The sequence below is a fragment of the Lynx rufus genome, unplaced genomic scaffold (assembly GCF_022079265.1).
Source record: "Lynx rufus isolate CCGP_SWC_20201006 ecotype Redwood Valley unplaced genomic scaffold, mLynRuf1.p SCAF_1, whole genome shotgun sequence".
Lineage (NCBI taxonomy): Eukaryota > Metazoa > Chordata > Mammalia > Carnivora > Felidae > Lynx > Lynx rufus.
In genome coordinates this window covers 190,378,292-190,397,913 of record NW_025814823.1, presented here as the reverse complement: position 1 = coordinate 190,397,913, position 19,622 = coordinate 190,378,292, and the positions used below count along the sequence as shown (strand labels likewise).

Here is a 19,622-nt window from a genome sequence, read left to right as displayed (position 1 = left end):
ACTCACAATACCTGTTGAATGAAGGACGAGAAGGAAGGAAAGACAAGAAGTGAAGAATTACCAATGAGTAGACCAGACCTCAGGCCCAATACAATAGAGATTCCCATCAGTAAAGCCAGAGATTCAGGGTGCCTGGCTGGCTCAGTCAGTAGAACATGTGACTCTTGATCTCAGGGTCATGCGTTCAAGCCCCAAGCTGGGCATAGAGCCTACTTAAAAAAAAGAAAAAAGAAAAAAAAGCCAGGGATTCTCTGACCCAATGTCCACCTCCAGCTGAGTTTGAACAAGATCTATGATGTGCTCCAGGGTGCCCAAGCGCCTATTTATTTAGTATTCAAGGTGTCAGCTAAAGGTCTGTGTATGGCACTAAATTCTACATAGAGAAAGAGTAAGCTCATTTTCTTAAAATCAAAATATTTCCTGGGTGAAATGTAAACGCAGTTTCATTCTCAGAACAGAACCAGTCCAGAGGCTCTAGTATTGACCTCCTCCTCCCTTAGATTTTTCCTGAGCTAGTCATGCAACAGGGCACAAACACAAAGGCTGTGGAGTGGAAACATCCTCCACCTTCTAGGGAGTCTAGATGAAGAGCCTCGACACATCCTAGAAGCTAGGGAGAAAACAGAGGTCCTGAAGGTGGCACTTCCACACATCTCCCAAGTCCAAAAGTATATCCACATATCCTTCTGCATCCCACCCAGCATGCCCTGCTTCTCAGGAGGCTTTCCTTGCCTCCCTAAGTTGTGAAGAAGCCACCCTCTGCCTTATGCTCAGCCTCTTGCAATCAGTCTATGGCTCCCTCCACCAGGTACACTTTGATCCACTAGACTCAGACCAAAGTTCCCTTCAATGGGGAGGGGTGGGGCAAGAGCTTCTTCTCATCCGATGTGTTAAAAAAAATGCAGCCTAGCTTTGGAGTGTACCTCAAGGATCTTTCCTAGAGGTACCCCATCTACCTCCCTGACCACATGGTTTTAACTGAGGGAAGAAAGCCCAACTCAAAGTAAAAAAAAAAAAAAAATTAACAATAACAATAAAATTAAAAAGAGAGAGAATAAAAAATTGAGCTTTAGGGCACTGAAATCCTGGGGTAGCAAGCTGTGGAAGGAAAATAAACCCTTTCCCTAGTCCCCACATAATACCCTTCTGAGTCAAAATGATCTGGCTAGTTGGAATACTGAATTCCTAAGAGATTATTAGCACTACAGCCCTGGTGCCCCTTGATCCAGACCAAATATTTATATATTAATTTCAGTCTGAATTCCTTTCTCATTTTTCCACACACCTCTCCTCCCTCCCTCATCCAAAGCCTCCCCTCCTTTGGATGGACCCAGAAAGCATAATGCTAAATGAAATAAATCGGACAGAGAAAGATAAATACTGTGTGATCTCACTTAAATGTGGAATCTAAAAACCAAAACAAACGAATAAACAGGATAAGACTCATAGATATAAGAAACAAATGATTGGTTATTGGAAGAGGGACAGAGTGGGGCGGGGGCATGAAATAAGTGAAGGGGATTAAAAGGTACAAACTTCCAGTTACAAAATAAATAAGTCATGGGGATGTAAGGTACAGCATAGGGAATATAGTCAACAATATCAACATAACTTTGCATGGTGACAGATGGTAACTAAACTTATCATGGGGATCATTTCATAATGTATAAAAATATCAAATCATGTGCCCCTGAAATTAATAGGATATTGTCTGTCAATTATACTTCAATAAAACAACAACAACAACCCACAGCCTTTTCTCCTTGCTCCTGCAAGACAGAGCTCCAAGTAACCGTCCTTAGGGAAGTTTTCTCTATGCCCCAGTCAGCAAGTCTCTTTTCCCACCTGCTTCCTCAGCACTGTACTTGCAACCTTATTATTAAGTTTGTAATCTGCTTTGAATTATGTATGCTGTTTGCATGTTTTCTCTCCCACAGACAGTAAACTGCCAGAGGGCAAGGACACTGTATTTACATCTATTCCCTACAGCACTTGCATAGTATTTTACACATACATGCTCCATAACATTTGCTGAAATCAACCTTGTGGAATGGAGACAAGTTAGCTCTGGCTTAAAATGCAAGAGATCCGGGGCACTTGGGTGGCTCAGTCGGTTAAGCGTCCGACTTCTGCTCCAGTCATGATCTCACAGTTCATGAGTTTAAGCCCCGTATCAGGCTCCGTGTTCACAGCTTGGAGCCTGGAGCCTGCTTTGGATTCTGTGCCTCCCTCTCTCTCTGCTCCCCCCCTGCTTGCATTCTGTCTCTGTCTCTCTCTCAAAAATAAATAAACATTAAAAGAACACTTTTTTTAAATGCAGGCTATCCATCAGCTGATGAATGAATAAAAAAAATGTGGTATATCCATACAATGGACTACTATATAGGAATAAAAAGGAATAAACTATTGATACATGCTATTCAACATGGCTAAAACTCACAGATATTATGCTAAGTGAAAAAGGCCAGTCACAAAAAAAAAAAAGCAAAAAACAAAAACACCAAAACAACACATGTTGTATAATCTCCTTTACATGAAATATCTCAAAAGCGGAAAACTATAGAGACAGAGAGCAGAGTAGTGGTTGCCTATTATTGAGGGGGATGGGTAAAAAGGAGCGCCTGCTCACATCAGTGTGCGAGCGCTGCCTTCACAAAGTACCACAAACTGAATGGCTTAAAAAACAAATTTATTATCTCACAGTTCTGGAGGCTAGAAGTCTAAGATCAAGGGGTTGGCTGAGCCATGCTTCCTCTGAAAGTTTTAGGGAAGGATCTGCTCCAGGCCTCTCTCCCAGCTTCTGGTAGTTCCTTGGTTTATTCCATGACCTCAGTCTTCACACAGTGTTCTCCCTGTGTGCATGCCTGTGGCCAAATTTCCCCTTTTTATAAGGACACCAGTCATATTGGATTATCCCAGTATGATTTCATTTTAACTGATTAAATCCACAATGACTGTATTTCCAAATAAGGTTGTTCTGAGGTCCTGGGGGCTAGGACTTCAACATGTGAATTTCGGGGACACATTCAACCCGTAACACTGCTAATGGCTTCTTTTTGGAGTGATGAAATGTTCAAAAGCTAGGACATGTGGGGTTATACAACTCTAAAAAACATTCAGTTGTATATTTTAAATAGATAAACTATATGGTTTATGAGTTATTTATCAATAAAGCTTTTTTTAAAAAATGGAAGGAGAGTTGGGTTTGAAGAGTGCGCCCAAGCTCAAAACTCGACCCATTGGTGAGAGTGTGTGAAAAGTTGGCTCCACAAGGGCTGTAGGATGTAACTTAGAGGGAAGTCAAAGGCAATGTGCGTTTATCCACGTGTTCCACATAAAGTCCCCTGATCCAGTGATTGAAACCTAGAAGGTGATCCTCTAGAAGTACCTTCCAAAGAATACAGGGGCGTTCACTTCAGCACTGTTTGTAAAAATGAAAAAAAAGAAGAAACAGCATGAATGCCTACCCATATGGGGTAATTAAGTTAATTCTGGCATCTTTATCATTATTGAATCTGGACGATGGGCATATGGGGATTCATTACATTATTCTACTTCCGTATGCATTTGATAACTTTTCATTATAAGAAATTTACAATTACGCCATATATGTACAATTTAATATCACATAGCCATTAAAAATTACCTGATAAAAAATCATCTGATAAATTTCATGGAAATGTGTCTATAATATGCTCTCATATTCTGCTGCATGACTATAAAAAGGTACAGCCTTCGGGGGTAGAAGCTGTGGAGTGAAAGGTACAACTGATCAAAATCCAAACCATTTTAAACGTATATGCTAAATGACCTTGCAACTCTACCTGTAGGTATCAATCCTACAGAAATGCTAGCAAGTGTTCTTAAAGATAATGTGTAAGCTAATTACTGCAGCATTACTTGAAATAGCAAGAATTGGAAACCTAACTGTCCATTAATAAGGATATTAATTTTGATCTATCCATTTAGTGGAATCCTATGTCACCATTAAAAAGAATGAGACAGACCTATAAATATGCTAATATGAAAAGATACTGAAGATAAATAATAAAAAAGCAAATTACAGAATAATATATACAGTATGATCTCATTTATTTTGAAACTCTATTTCTTGTGTAATTTTTTTCTAGAATTTTATTATCAAAGTTTTCAAACACTCCAAAACTTTCTTGTGTAAATTTTTTTAATGATTTGATGATTGTCCATGCTATATTTCCAACTGAAAAAAATTTATAAAACTGAGGATGTAGTATAACCCTATTTGGGTAAATTTACATGGAGATTTACAAAGGGCTTTAAAAAAAATCTATGTAAGATACTAAGTTCAGCATCAATGTGCACACGCTGGATGCTGGCTATCGTTGTGACCTTAAGGTAAACAGCCTGATGGTAAAGGGATCCTTAAACTCAAGAATCAACTCCTGACTTCCTCCAAGTGCAGTACTTCCCTTTGCTCTGACAAGGGTCCATCTAAGGCCAACAGGGCAGCTGACAGCTTCCTCCCATTCATTTTACCCCGTGCTCCTGCTGAAGGGCCGCCAGGAGAAATAAGCTTGAGACAAAAGAAAACCATGGACATCCTTCCTGGCTACACAGGCAGCCCTAGCTGTGGATCCCTGGAAGGAGATAGAGCCGGAACCGGCAAACAAATCCTGACCTCCATATCGGACAGTTCAGGGTTTTGCCAAGGGAGTGGCTGGGCACTGATTCTGCAGGCACAGAAAAGAGGTACAGTTTGGCTGGCTAGAGAACCCTACAAAGCTGTATTCTTGAGATACAGTTAGGTCAAACTGGGCATGCCTGGAGAGCAGAAGTGAATTTCCTCTCAGGGGCAATGGGTTCTAAGGTCAACTCCTCCAAATTACGTTTGGAAACCAACCCAGGGGAATTCCCTCTTACTTCATTCTTAACTGTTTTTCCGACCCTGAGAATTACAAATAATAGCGACTATTTATTACACTTTCATGGTGCACCAGGCCTTGTGCACATCCTCTAAGAGCATTACGTTATTGAACTCACACAACATCCAGCGAGGTGGCCACTATTATTAGCCCCATTAAGTGGATGAGAAAACTGAGACTCAACAAGCTTACGTCATCAGTGGGTGCAAAGAGCCAAGCTCTAAATCCATACCATACACTGAAATCCAGATCCTAATCAAGGCCTAGGACAGACAGAAGGAAAGGGAAGAGGGAAGGTAGAATGGGGAAGTAATGCCAGTTCTAACTGAGATAGAACATACCGAGCAAGGGCAAGGCATCTGAGAAGCAATACAAGGCCATGGCTAAGAGCCTGGGCTTTGAAATCAAACAGATCTAGCTTCACATCCTGGCTCTGCCCTTCCAACCCAGGTGACCTTGAGCAAGTCACACTGTTCCATGTCTCAAGGTCTCCATCTGCCAAATAAGGCTAATACAGGTACCTACACCTCAGAGTTGTTGTGAGGATTCACTTAGATGAACCACATAGAGACCTCTGAACAGTGCCTGCTATGTAAGCATCTTTTACATGGTAACAGCTATAATTACCATGGTTGTTGACACCATTATTAATATCTGACCACCATTCCCCAGCCAGAAGTTACCTGAAGGCAGACTGAGCATCAGAGTACATGACCTGGAACTTAGGAAATGCTGATAAGTAATAACCACACAACACTATTTCTCAATATGTTTTTCTCTTGTCGCTTCATGCATGAAGACAGTCACAGGGGCCATGTGCAATGCTATGCATTACCAAGGCACTTTAGAAAACATTTGTTCTTGATTTTGCATTAATGAAAGTTAGTGTGTATTGAAACCTGCTTGTTATGTGCTAGGCACTGTACTGAGCACCTCCTAATACATTACCACTAAACTCATGAGCCCTGGGTATTCATTTCCTGTGGTTGCTGTATATTACCATAAACTTGGTGGCTTTAAACATTACAGGAAATTTTTCTTTCCCGATTTTGGAGGCCAGAAGAATGAAATCCGTCTTACATGGGAACTGTAGATGAAATCCATCTCAGTCTACAAAGCTACAGTTGGAAACAACATCTCCAACAGGACCACTGAGCCAAAATCAAGGTGACAACAGGCCTGCACTCCCCCTGGGAGATTCCATTCCTTGCCCCATCAAGCTTCCAGTGGCTGCCTGCATTCCATGGCTTGTGGCCACGTTACTCCAGTCTCTACCTCCATGGTTATACACTGCCTTCTCCTGTCTACGATCAAGTCTCCCTCTGCCTCCCTCTTATAAATGTATTTGTGATTTCACTGAGGGCCACCTAGATAATCCAGGATAATCTCCCCTTCTCAAGATCTTTAATTTATTTGCATTTACAAAGACTCTTTTTTTGCCATATAAAGTAACATAGTCTCATGTTCCCAGGATTAGAATGTGAATATGTTGGGATGGGGAGCAATTTTCAATTTACCTCACCCTGCAATGAAGGTATTAATGTCTATTTTCTATGCATGTGGTAGAATATAGTAAGAGGCAGATGGTTCTGAGTTTGGCTCCTGGCTCTGCCTGACATTGGGTAAATTACTTAAACATCCTTACACTTGAGTTTCCTTATTCATAAAATATGAATAACAATAATACCTCCTTCAAAGGGTTGCCATGAGGATTAAATAGAACAGTGTGTGAAGTGTCTCTGCACAGTGACTGGCTCTCAGCACATGCTAACCAAGGACTGAGTATTATTATGAATATAGATAAAGAAAATATTCAGAAGGCAGGTGACTTGCCAAAGGCCACCTAACCGGGAAGTGTCGGTGCCTGGAACTGAATGTGGGTCTCTGTGCACCAAAGCCTGAGTCTGTTCTACTCTATGGATTATGATGTTCTAGGTGTATGGGCTCACTCGCGGCCTTCAATCAACACTTCTAGGTTATTTCAATTCCAGATGCTCCCCGATACTCTCTTCTGGCAACTGTATAGCTACCTCCCTTCAGATCAGCTCTCCTAATTACTGAAACTAAATTTATGCAACGGACCCTGAGAAAGTGGTATCAAGTCTCCAGTCATTTAGAAATAATAAAGACGCTGCTTATGTGAGAATTTGGCTTGCAAAAAGATCACATCAGATTGGCTGGCGATCCATTCGGTCTGCAACTCTAGGGGTTCTGGGCAACGTGGGAATTGTAGATGAAATACATCTCCGTCTACAAAGCTACAACTGGAAACTACATCTCCAGCAGGACCACAGGTGTCTCTGGGGCAAGGTGCCTAGTGTAGTACTTGGAATTTGTATCCGCTTCTGCCTCCGCTGCCTCAGAGTCAACGCAGCAGGGTTAATGGAGTTCCTGGTACTTCAGAAAACATTTGAAGAAGACTGCATACACTTACAGGCAGCTCTCATCAAATTCTGGTGTCCCCACCCATCCACTCAACCATTTCCTCAGCACCAGCTTCCTTCAGTTATTCAGTCTCAGCTGTGGGGAATGGGGAGCCCAGCTGCATGCCGAGTTTGGAAAAACATTTTGAATACTTTAGATCTGCCAAATACTTGGTTAAAGAACGATATCCTCTAATTTCTTAAGCCATGTGTATTTTAAGTGAAATGTAATCCATATGTCTGTTGACTCATTTAAATGCAACTCAGTGAAGCATGGTTTACCAAGCGGACTGGGATAGCATCTAAGCCTTTCTTAAGCTGGTCTTTGATCCAGGGAAATTGAAGTTTGCCAACAACAAATGAAGCTCCTGACAATAGAGGGCCAGACAGAGCTGTCCTTTATCCTAGATAAGATGTTAAAGTCTACTCTCAACTCAAGAGGAAGCTGGGAAGGTGGAGAGAGCAGAGAGCACAGTGGCCTGGGTGTATTCAGGGTTTTGGTCTGGATCAGCTATATATTTCTCCCAGGCCTCCTTGGAAGGGAAGTGTGGCACTAAGAGGTGCTTAACTAATCCAGCCTGTCTCTTACTGAAAAACTCCTTTCCTGATTGCTAATTCTCCCCTTCTCCAACCCTCCAGTATTATATAATTCAAATAGAATTGAGGGGAAAAAGGAGAAAACTAGGGCACTAGATCACTCCATTAGCAGTGAATGTTAATTTTCCAGGTTGTCACCTCTTTCCCAAGCCAAAATCTAAATCTTATCATCATTTGGACTCAAGGAAAGACAGTATACCGAGGAAATTAAGAGTTTCAGAATGTGCTCAAGAGACCAGCAGGGAGAAGTACATGGCCAAAGGTCCTCTGGGCAGAGTGCCCACTAGTTGAGCTACTCATGTGCTTTTGAAGGTGACCTTGTAACCTAGTGATCCTGCCCTTGGGTGCAACCCAATGAGCATCGAGCATCCTGCAAGCTGATTCAACAGTTCAGTGGGCTCTCCTCTTGGGAAAAAAGTGCAGAAAGGAGAAGGGGGTGAACCAAAGCCTACATGTCCTGGAGGTGTTCATCTCCCTAGATGCTTACAGCTAAGGAAGAGTCCATTTGATTTCAGCAAACAGATTTTTGTCCAATACAGTTTCTGGGTTGATGAGGCAGTCCTCAGGGTATGGGGGAAATTATATGCAGAAAAAATATTACGGATTTATGACTCAAAATTTTGGGTTGTGAAAATAACAGCCTATAATTTCTTCCCTGTTGTTTCCCTTTTCCTGTTTATGTTGCCTAAACGGTGAGTCCTGAGCTGAAAGTTCAAACTCTACTTCAAGGTCTGTGGTTTTGGGGCACTTGCTTTTATCCCACTGCCTTATTTTCAAGGATGTTTCTTTAACTGGAGAGCAAACTCCCTAAGGAAGGGACTTATTTTCCATTTTTCTACTTACACCATATCCTTTAAATATGTAGTGAAGGAAAAAGCTCTTAGAGCCCAATGGGGACAAAATCCCCATTTTACAGATGAGAAAATTGAGGCCCAGGAGAGCCAATTGGCTTATTGTTCACCTCTACATCATGTGTCTCTGAGCTCAGTACTCTCTCCACTGGACCGCTATGCCTCAATCGCAAGTAAGATTCTCTTAATAACACTATGCACCAACATTTGCAAATCATGTGTAGATGTGTGAGTTAATGTAAAAGAACATAATATACACTTTATTGGAGTAGAGTACTACTTCAGACATACAGTTAAGTCTAAATAAACAAGCATGGAACAATGTATATAGTATAATCTCATTTCTGCTCCTCCCTCCCCAACAAAAATAGCAGCCGGTATATGTGCTTCTGTGCAACTGTGTTTATGCATATCTGTGCACGTGTTCTCACACACACAGAAAAGGTCCTGGGTAGGCCCACCAAAGAGTGGATTCACCTTGAGCCTGTGAGGCTCTCGTTCCTTAACTTACCATATTTTGGTATTGCTAAATGTTTTACCATGAGCATGTATTGCTTTTGCAATTAAAAAACCATGAGCAAGAAATAATAGTAGCTGCCATTTACTGAGTATGGAATATAAGCCAGGCACAATGCTGGGCCCTTTACACATACCATCTCATTTCATCCTCCCTATGGCTCATGGCACAGCACTATCATTATACCCTGGATAGGGAAACTGAGACTTAAAGAGAATACACAGTTAGTTAAGTAGCAGAGCCAGGATCTGAACCCAGAACTGTCGAACATGAAAGCCATATTGTGGTTAGCCCTACAATGTCACTCCTTTTCACTTGCACTCTATAAAAGATGTGTGTCTCCCATGGGCATACAGCCATTTATCCTGAGTTGCTTCACAGCAGGAAAAGGCTGCCAGTTGTGACGTTATTGAACTAAGGCAACTCTCAGTGTCTGAGCTGAAAGCCTGTTTGCTACACCCCGACTCTCCCGGCCCACCCCCTGCTCCTCCATCCCCACCATTCTTGGAAATCTCTCCATGTGTGAATTCCATTAAAGGCCTGCTCACTGCTATTTTGGGCCATGCATTAGCACATGGGCTTTGACTTGATGGGAGAAGGCCAGACACCTCAGGATGATGAAAAATAAATTAGAAATGTCCTCTCCCTTCCCTCAGAATCCCAGAAGCCCTTGCCCACAGTCCTTGCCCTGGGAGGCCTCAGAATCCAATATGTGGGGAAATGTATGGGGATGGAGGAAGCCTTCATAACCTATCAGGATTTAAACTTGGCTGCTGCTTCTCCTTGGAATTGTCATCTCTTAGCTGTCCACATGGCTCACTTCCTCACCTCCTTTAGGTCTTCACCCCAATATCAAAACACTACCAAAGCCTTTTCTGACCGCCATTCTGAAAAGCACCTCCGTCCTGACCCCTCCTGCCTCCCCCAACTTTGTTTCCTCCATAGCACTTGTCATCGGACATACCACAGTTTACTTGTTTACTTGTGTACTGTTCTTACCACTAGAATATAAGCTCCATAGGGCAGAACTGTTCTGTTCACCCAGCCATGTCCCCAGTACCAACACTGGTGCCTGCAATGCTGCAGGTACATAATAGATGCATGACAGTGAATGAATCGGTGGGGGAAATGAAGAACCAGAGACTGAGAAGTCACCAGGCATAGGGCCTAGCTTCCCCTCAAATATCACGGGATTACACAAACTTTAACACAGCAATTTGAAAAATCAGAAAAGCATCATTCCCCCACTTCCCCCAGCTCCCCTCCCCCCCCCCCAGCTGTTTTGAATCCAGATTCACAAGCACCATGAATGAGAAGGCTTTGGGAAATAAACACACTAGGAAGTCGTATGCAGTTAGAGTTCCGCTTGCTAACACATGTTCAAAAACAAAAAACCCAATTTGGACGAAAATAGCAGGAAGCTGTCCCCTAGGGATACCTGGTGAGGTCATATTGTTTGGCTCTGCTGCTTCCATTTTTGTCAAGCCTCCTGCCTTCTGCCAACTCAAGGAGGCCAGGAACCACATCCAGCACCCCCCCCCCGCCCCCACCCCTGCTGTTCACTGGGAAACCAAAGAGCTGCCTGGAGTAGCAGACAGTAGAGCTGTGTGCCAGGCTCTCCTCTGGAACCTCTCAGTGTGGGACAATAAAAATCACAACAGTGGTTGATCACCATGCGTTTTATAAGCACTTCACGAGCACCACCTCATTCAGTCCTCACAATCACCCTAAGAAGTTAGTCAGCGTCACATTCTGCATTTTATAGATAAGGGCACTGAGTTTCCAAAAGTGGCAACAATTTGCCCCAGGTTACACAGCTCGTAAGCCGAACCTGGATTTCTGTGACTCTAGAACCAAGCCAAGAACACAAATGATCCTACTTTCACCTCTCTCATTTACTTGCTGTGTGACCTTAGACAAGTGCCTAACCCTCTCTGATTCAAAGTTTCTACAACCACACATAAGACGGTTGCACTCAGTGTTTTTCTAAGATGTCTTTCTGCTCTAACTTCCAATGACCTCTTGCACAGGTTCCAAAACATGAGGGAAGGATGACTCCTGGGATCCCATTTACCCATGACATCACCCACATCACTTGTACTACCCAGAGGAAGTTGAAGGCCCAAATGCTTCACTTGGGGCCAAATAGGACAGATGAGGCTCAGGTGGCAATAGAAAGTATTCAGACTAGAGCTGGAAGGCTGGGGTCATGGGAAGCTAAAGCAGGCTCCTGAGAGACAGTCAAGAACAGACCCTCTGAAGGCATTTCCTGCAGGACGAAAGGAAGACAATGCAAGGAGAAATCCCAGTCATGCAGAGCCTATGCCTTCTGAGGACACAGCCAGCCAAATCTGCTCCAGGAAAATGGGACAAAAGGAACCCATTCTTGGGGTGGTTTCACTGTAGGAGGAAAGTAGCAAAAATGTTTGAGTTGCCCATCTGTTTAGCTTCCCGAAGGCCACCATATATATACTGGACAAAGAGGAAAGGTGTGGATGAAGTCCATTACTGTACATGCTGCTTAAGGCATACATTTGCCACACTTCCAACACCACTCACCCTCCTTTGCAAGTGTCCAAAGCCCAAATTTGGAATAATTTATATTCTTGCTTTCCACCCAAGCTCAGCAGCCATTCCCATCCTTCTGGATACGGGAAGGTCCCTATCCATCCCTTTCTTGGCAGTGATGCGTTTGATTACTCATCTGCTTCTAGGGGACTCAAGAGGCTGCCAAGAGGAGGCAGGCAGTTCCCTGAGCCATTCAGCCTTATCTGTGAGGTCTGTGAGGCAGAACTGGTTAGTGGGAAAACACCAAAGGCCTCAGCATCCCCCAGCCAAGTGAGCAGAGCTCTCCAGTGGCCAAGCAGATTGGGAATGGTGAAAAAGCAGCCATGCTTTATGTCTATTCACCTGCTCAATAACATGAATCAAGACACAACTGCACTTGATGGCAAATCAATGTGGAAATATTCCTGAGCCAGGCAGCCACCCAAGATGAATGAGGTTAGGAAGATGGAAGAATCAGCCTGATTAAGCCAGGGGACTGCTGACCATGCCCTTATTGGCAGAATCTCAGACTTAGCTGACCCAGAACAGATGGAGCAGCCCGCGTGTGAGGTGCAAAATCCCAGAACACTCCACCCTGCCTCTCTGCTCTCTGCTGTTTTCCTCTAATCTCCTTCACTTCCTGCCATGCGCTGTGCTGGAGCTAGTAAGACAGCTGCCAAAGTCCTCCAGTCCATCCCTCCCTTTGTCTCTCTCTCTCTCTCTCTCTCTCTCTCTCTCTCTCACACACACACACACACACACACACACACACACACACACCCCTGTGAGCCTGCAGTGAACTCTAAGAGCCCCGGAAATACAACCAGAGGAAATTCAAGGAAGACGTTAAACGGTCCAGTAATTTCACAGCAAATCAAGAGACTGTGGATATGCTGTCTTTGCAAGACATTCCCTACAAAGGAACCACAGATTGAGAGCCTGGGTCATTTAACAAACTGCTTCTTTCCAAAACAATGGCACCTGCATCCGGCGTTGACAGGGAAGTGAATTGTTTCATTTTAGACAAGGAAGAGTCCACTTACTCATTCTTCTTTAGGTCCACGATCAATTCTTGCCCCTCAGCCATTACCCTGAGCTCAGCTTTGAGTGGATGCTAGAAGCAACAACAAAAGAATGTCAGTTCCTAAAAGCAGGGACAAGGCTCCCAGGAACAGACACAGGATCCAGCACAGTGCTCTCACATTGATCCACAGGAAGTGAACGAGAAAGGGTCAATTGCACTTCCAGCCCAAACATGAAATTACTTCAATCCCCGCAGGACCCAATTCCCCTCCCCCATCCACCTCTCTTCAAACACAAAGGAAAGAAACTTCAAGCTGAGATGTGATGGAAGTGCTCACGTACAGGTCTGGGAAAGGCAAACACCCAACAACACAATCTTCAGTGGTAAATTCTGTGTAGAGTCACATCTGGATTCAAGTGCTAGCTCTGAGCTCTGACACTGTAGTTGTGCCAACCTGGGCGTGTTCCTGAACCTCCCACTAGCTCAGTTTCCTCATTTATAAAATAGAGATAATAATAGTCATCCTTATGGGAACCTTGTAGGGATAAAGTGACACAGTAAATGTAAAAACTTTGTCTCAGGGCCTGGCACACTGAAAGCCCCTGATACATGTTGGCTATTATCTAAAATACCAGGAGAACTCTCTTCATAGTGAGTTCTTATTTTATGTTATTTTGGCTCTTGGTTTGGATGCCCCGCTCACCCACCCATTTCAGAGGAGACAACTAGAAGAGCCTCTAACTAAGGTTTTATAATATACATTTTAAGCACATAAGAACTTACAGATAGCCAAATTAGCAACACACTCAGAATAAATTATTTGAGATATCATGGCCAATAAGCACACACGCACACACACACACACACACACACACACACACACACACACACACACACAAACATGTTCAACATCACTGGTAACTGCTCCCGCCAAAAAATAAAATTTTTTAAAGATACATTTTAAAAAATCACAGTGACAAATATTTTTTAGGACCCATAAATCACAAGGCAGTGGGGCATAATGAAAAATGGGCACTCTCATACCCTACCAGTGAGAATTTAAATTGATACAAACTCACTGGGAAATAATTTGAAAGTTGGACCAAGAGTTTTTGAATGTTTAGACCCTCTGACTCAGTAATTCTATATTAAAAGAGCAAATGGAAGCACAAGTAAAGTTTTATATACAAGGATGCTCATTACCTACAATAATGATTAATGAAATATGACTTGAATGTCCAATAATAGAATGGTTAAATAAATTATAATCAATCATATGGCAAAACACTAGACAGTCATTAAAAATGACTTTAAATAATTTTTAAACTATCAAGAAAGTACACATGATAATTATTAAGTACACAAAGGCTCAAAACAACACTGTTTATTTTATTTTATTTAAATATGCTTTTCTAGAGAGAAATATATCAAAAGGTTACCACAGTTACTTCTCAGCAATAGGATCATGGGTTAATTTTATTTTCTTTGTGCATCTTTCCATGTTTTTAGAATTGCTTTTATATTTTACGTGATGGGCTTTTAATCTCTTTTTACCTTATTATCATGGAAAATTTCAAAGAAATTAAAAATTCAAGTCATAATAAACTTCCATGCTTCAACAATTCAACTTAAGGTGGTTGAACTTATCTCAAAGGAAAAAATTGTTTATTTGAAATGAGATATTTACATATTTAAACATATCAAAAACAGGACCAAGGGCACCTGAGTAGCTCAGTCAGTTAAGCAGTTAAGCGTCCAACTCACGATCTCACGGTTGTGAGATCAAGCCCTGAGTCAAGCTTCACACTGACCACATGGAACCTGCTTGGGATTCTCTCTCCCTGTCCTCACTCTCTCTTTCTGCCCTTCCCTCACTCATGCATATGCTTGCTCACTCTCTCTCTCTCTCTCTCTCTCAAAATTAAATAAACTTAAAGAAACAGGATCAATTCTTTGGTGTGCTTTAAATGCACATTCTCTAAGTTGGGACCAAGGAACTGAGAAACTCTTGAAGTCTTTTTTCAATCCACAGAAGTTCTTGATAGAGTGGAGCTTCTGTCCCTTTTAAGGATGATCTCAAAGCTTAGTTTCAGCATCTGAGAAAGTGGGCCAACTGCTTTGCCACCTCTGGTTGGGGACCTTCCTCTGCCAAGTACATTCCTCTTCTCATTTGCCCCAAACTGCATCTGCCGTTAGGGTCCTGGGCATCCCTGGGACAGTCACACCACCAAGGGCTCTGATGAGATCTGAACGTTCTGATACAGGAAGCTTGGGCAACCCTGTCCTTTGCTATTTTTTGCACTAATTCATCCTATTGACTTCTCTTAAAAAGGGACATTTCAAAATCATGGGGAGAGGAAGCTAGGTGGATGTTTGCACAATAACTTCACTACGGGATCCACATCTCTATTTCTGATGCCCTGATGCAGCTCTCTTAACACCCATTCTGGTTGCTGATCCTTTGCCGCTTTACTCTGGGATGTTCCAGAGCAAGAACCCTGCCCAATGACACTAAGCATCAGGACACAGTCCCAAGTGGGCATTTGAGGAAAAGTACACACCAACAGAGCTGTGGCAATTCCCTCATTCAAGGAGTAGACGGCCATGTGACAGTCCAGACAAAAAAGGCAAGTTGACACACATCTAAGCACTGTCACGTCTCCTCCAAAGAGACACAAGCTGCAACATGAGTACGAGTATTTATAAGTGGGCACTCCAAAAATATTTCCCTCTGGTGTGGAAGATGCTCAGACACTGATATTTATACTTCCTGCAGGAAAGGGTTAAAATTCCTTTCTCTTTAGAGGTAGATTAAATAAATAAAATAAATATAAATAAATAAACAAACAAATAAATAAGTAAGTAAATATATTTTCAGCGCCATAGGGTATCAGAAATCTGTCCTGTGTATGTGCAGCCCCCATAAGATCTGGTACGATATTTAGTATACAGTGAATGTTCAATGAATGTTTGATGAATGAATTAATTACATAAATGAGAATAAGAGGCCTGAATGAAACCTACCTTCTACTCTCTCTCTCTCTGACACTCATTCATTTGTTCATTCAATGGATACTTATGGCACAGGGCACTGTGCCGACTAATCCTACAAAATATTTTGACCCAGATTCAGGGCAGACAATGGCTAGGAATAAAGACAAGATCTAGAGCTCCACTTTGTTTCTCAGGCCCTTCCTGAGGATGCTAGGCATCCCACATCTAGAAGGAACCTCTACAAAAGTATCGGATCCATTCCTTGAGCAATAATGGATAAATTGGACTATCCAAGATCCTATTTTTTAAAAATAACCTGCTCTAGGATAGCCATCCATCAATCTGTCTAGACTTTCCCTGAAGCTATTTTTAGCCTTTCCTACTTTTTGATGAAATGAATTCCATGCATTTATTGTCTTTAGGATAAAATGTTACTTACTTTCATTTCTCCTAAAATTTTTGCAGGAAGTTCCCTTAACAAATTCAAACTGAAGCATTTTTGGACATGTCTGTATTACTCTAGCCATAACTTCAAGGATTCCAAGCATTTCTCCACCCCCAGCCCCCATTTACCTTTCCAGACTCAAAAGCCACAAAGTCTGAAGTCTTTCCTGCTTTTATATGCTGCCCAATAAATCATGAGCCCAAAGGACCTTATTAACTCTCCCTTCTCCACAGTCCTCTTTCTTCCTATCCCCTCTAAGCCCTATTTTATAAATGAGGAAACTGAAGTTCAGAAAGTAGAAAGTCCCATAGCTGGTTACTGGCACGCAGCAATCATGTCTTACTTTCTAGCCCTTTCATGACTCACTTGAACTATAAAGACCAGAATCACAAAGAATATCCTAGATGTACAGGTCCTCTCTGCATAACAGGATAATATTTTCTGTCTTGCTCCCAATCCCCTTGAGAAAGCCTGTGCATTTTTCTGGTGTTATGGCCCAAGGAGCCCTCCTGCATTTTAAGATGTATTTCCCAGTACTAGATCCCTCCCTGACTCTTAAAAATAGCTTGAATTATTATTTTTCTTTTCAAGTAAATTATGTCATCAATAAAATAAAGCATGTATTATATAGACAAAATATAGCAATGACAATATTTAATCAATTCCATTTGAGAGATCGTGATTTTTGTGACTATTTGCACTTAGCTTGTGTCAGCATTAATAATTTTCATTTCCTCAACTAATAGCATTTGAAAGTGTTCTACAAGTTTGTCACACAATGAAGGAAAGTCCCATCTGGGATTTTCAAAACCAATACACAGAGAGGATGTAGAGTGGGTCACAAACAGAACTTATAATGATGACTGGGCTTCCAGGAACATTAAGAAGGTGGCCCGCCACTTCACAGAATGGAGCTGTCAGCTCCTGCCTTTGAAAATAAGATATTTTGGGGTCTTACCTTTTCTTTCGTGGGGTTTTCTGCAACCTTCCACTGAGGTATTATTAGTTCATGCTGCAGCTGGGGGCTGCCTTCCCCGTTTTCTCCTGCCAATACAGGATGCACAACCATTGGTATCCCAGGAGTTTGCACCCTAGCTAAGCTAGGCATGCATTGCCAACTGGAAAGAACACCTTATTGGGTCATTAGGAGACCTGCTGGATGCCAGGCTCTTGGCACTTCCTATGAGTCAAGCACTCTGCTAGTTGTTGGCCATATAGTGGTACACAGGGCTTACCAAGGTCTCTGTACTCCCCACAGTTTACTTTCTAGAGGTGAGAGATGCACAATCCACAAATATTCTCAAATGGTCCAACAGGTTCATAGAATAAAGAGACACTGAAGAGGAAGTGCTTATTTTAGACAGGATGATCAGCAAAGATGGCATTTAAGATCTGAGAGACCAGAAGGCAGCCATGCAAAGATCTGGGAGAAGAGTGCCCCAGGGAGAGGGGCTAGCAAGAGCAATCAATGGTCATGCGTGAGCAGAAGTGGACTCGGCCCATTTAAGGAGCAAGCAGAAGGTAGAGGTAGAATCTAGTAAATGGGTGGGGAAGTTGGTAGGAGATGTGGTTGATTGGTAGGAGATTCACTAGGTAGAATCTAGTCAATGAGCAGCAAAGTTGGTAGGAGATGTGGTCAGCAAGGGAGCCACAGGTCTGTATCACAGAAGCCATGGAAAGTGTCTGGATTTTATTATAAATAGACTTGGAGGGGCACCTGGGTGGCCCTGGGTTAAGCATCCAACTCTTGATTTCAGCTCAGATCATGATCTCATGGTTCACAAGATGGAGTCCCTAATGGGGCTCTGCACTGACAGTGCAGAGCCTGCTTGGGATTTCTCTCTTTCTCCTTCTCTCTCTGCCCCTCCCCAACTCACACGTGCACTCACGCTCTCTCTCTCTCTCTCTCTCTCCGTCTCTCTCTCAAAATAAACAGATCAGTAGGCACTGGAGTGTTTAGACACAGAGCAATATGATCTGTATTCAGTTTTTAAAAGATCATTCTGCCGGCTGGGTGGAGATGGGGGGTATGGTGGGGGAGGGTGTGGGAGTGAGAGTAGAAGCAAGATGGTCAGGCTGGAGACCTGGTGAGTGATGATGGTGGCTCAGACTAAAATGACCTCAGTGGAGAAGAATGAAGTGGTCGGATTCTGGGTATGTTCAGAATCATGGGTCAGATTCAGGCCCACAGGTGATTCCCACTGAGCTTCAGCTTGCTCATCTGTAAAATGAAGACCATGATATCCGCCTGCCTATGTCACAGCGTTACTGGGGAGAGTCACCGTGAAATTGCTCCCAGAACCACAAAGCATCGTGGCATTACCTTGAGCTTCCTAATGGCAAGTTTGCATTTGCAGATCACTTCCTACTTTCCAAATCACTATCACCACTTGGTTCTCCTTCATCCTCAAGACAAGATAAGCAGCAGGATTCCCATTTTGCAAAAAAAGGTGAATTGAAACTTGTTTGAGGAGAGATTTGTTCTAGGCACTGCAGACCTCACTTTTGCAGATAACCTCGATAAACTGGTAGTTTCCCAAAACCTAAACAAATTACTCTCCACAAGAATAGGTTAAATCCATAGGACTCCTGGGGTGGGGGACCTAGATTTTGGAAGACTCCAAAAATCTATTCTTTCTAAACCAACCACATCAATCACATAGAATACAATGAGCGATATGAAAGATAGCCACAGCTGTTCTGTTAGAGTGGCAAAATTATGAGTGATTGATGTTCCTTTCAGATTATTGATATAGTGTATTCTCAATCAAAATATATCTGAAAAAATAATCTCTTTAGACTAGCATTAGAATCGTCATACTGGTAAAAATCAGAAGCAATGCATTCATTTACTCATGTTTTCTGAATGCTTAACTATTTACCAAGTACTATGCTAGGTGCTTGATATTCACGGGGAAACCAGAGGCATAGTCCCTGCTCCAGTGGCTCTCATAAGTCTGGATTCTTTGCAACAAAAAGGAATTATACGATATTTAATGCAATATTTAAAGGAATGAAATTATCTTTATGATTGCAAAAAAAAATGCTGAAAGCAAGTCTAAATAATAGAGGAGCACAGTATATCTTAAGAAAAATTGTTCAAAACTTGCAAATGAGGCAAAAAGCAAGCAGGATGTCCTTTCAATGTCACACTGGAGCACTATTTAACAGGCCCTCTCATACATCACCAAATTTTTCTAGGGGAATGCACATTTGTTTGACTTTTTTTTAAATTTACAACGAATTAAAAAACCATACTCTGTGAACTTACCATGTTAACTGTAAATTTTTGTCTGGTAGAGAGGCAAATGACTTTAGTATGG

General features: G+C 42.3%; 1 protein-coding gene and 1 long non-coding RNA gene across 2 annotated transcripts in view; both read right to left on the bottom strand.

Annotated features, from left to right (window-relative positions):
• ADAM19 (ADAM metallopeptidase domain 19) overlaps positions 1 to 19,622 on the bottom strand; it is an 80,868-nt gene that overhangs the window by 60,359 nt on the left and 887 nt on the right. Inside the window, exons 2-3 of the mRNA XM_047091888.1 lie at positions 17,258 to 17,343; positions 12,880 to 12,950 (exon numbers count right to left, since the gene is read on the bottom strand). Coding sequence (XP_046947844.1) covers positions 12,880 to 12,950; positions 17,258 to 17,343 — 157 coding nt within the window. The remainder of the gene's footprint in view (positions 1 to 12,879; positions 12,951 to 17,257; positions 17,344 to 19,622) is intronic.
• Positions 2,673 to 4,024, bottom strand: LOC124520811 (uncharacterized). Its single transcript, XR_006964401.1, has 2 exons — positions 3,647 to 4,024; positions 2,673 to 3,421 (listed from the first exon to the last, which is right to left on the bottom strand). It is a non-coding gene; the product is annotated as an uncharacterized LOC124520811 (long non-coding RNA).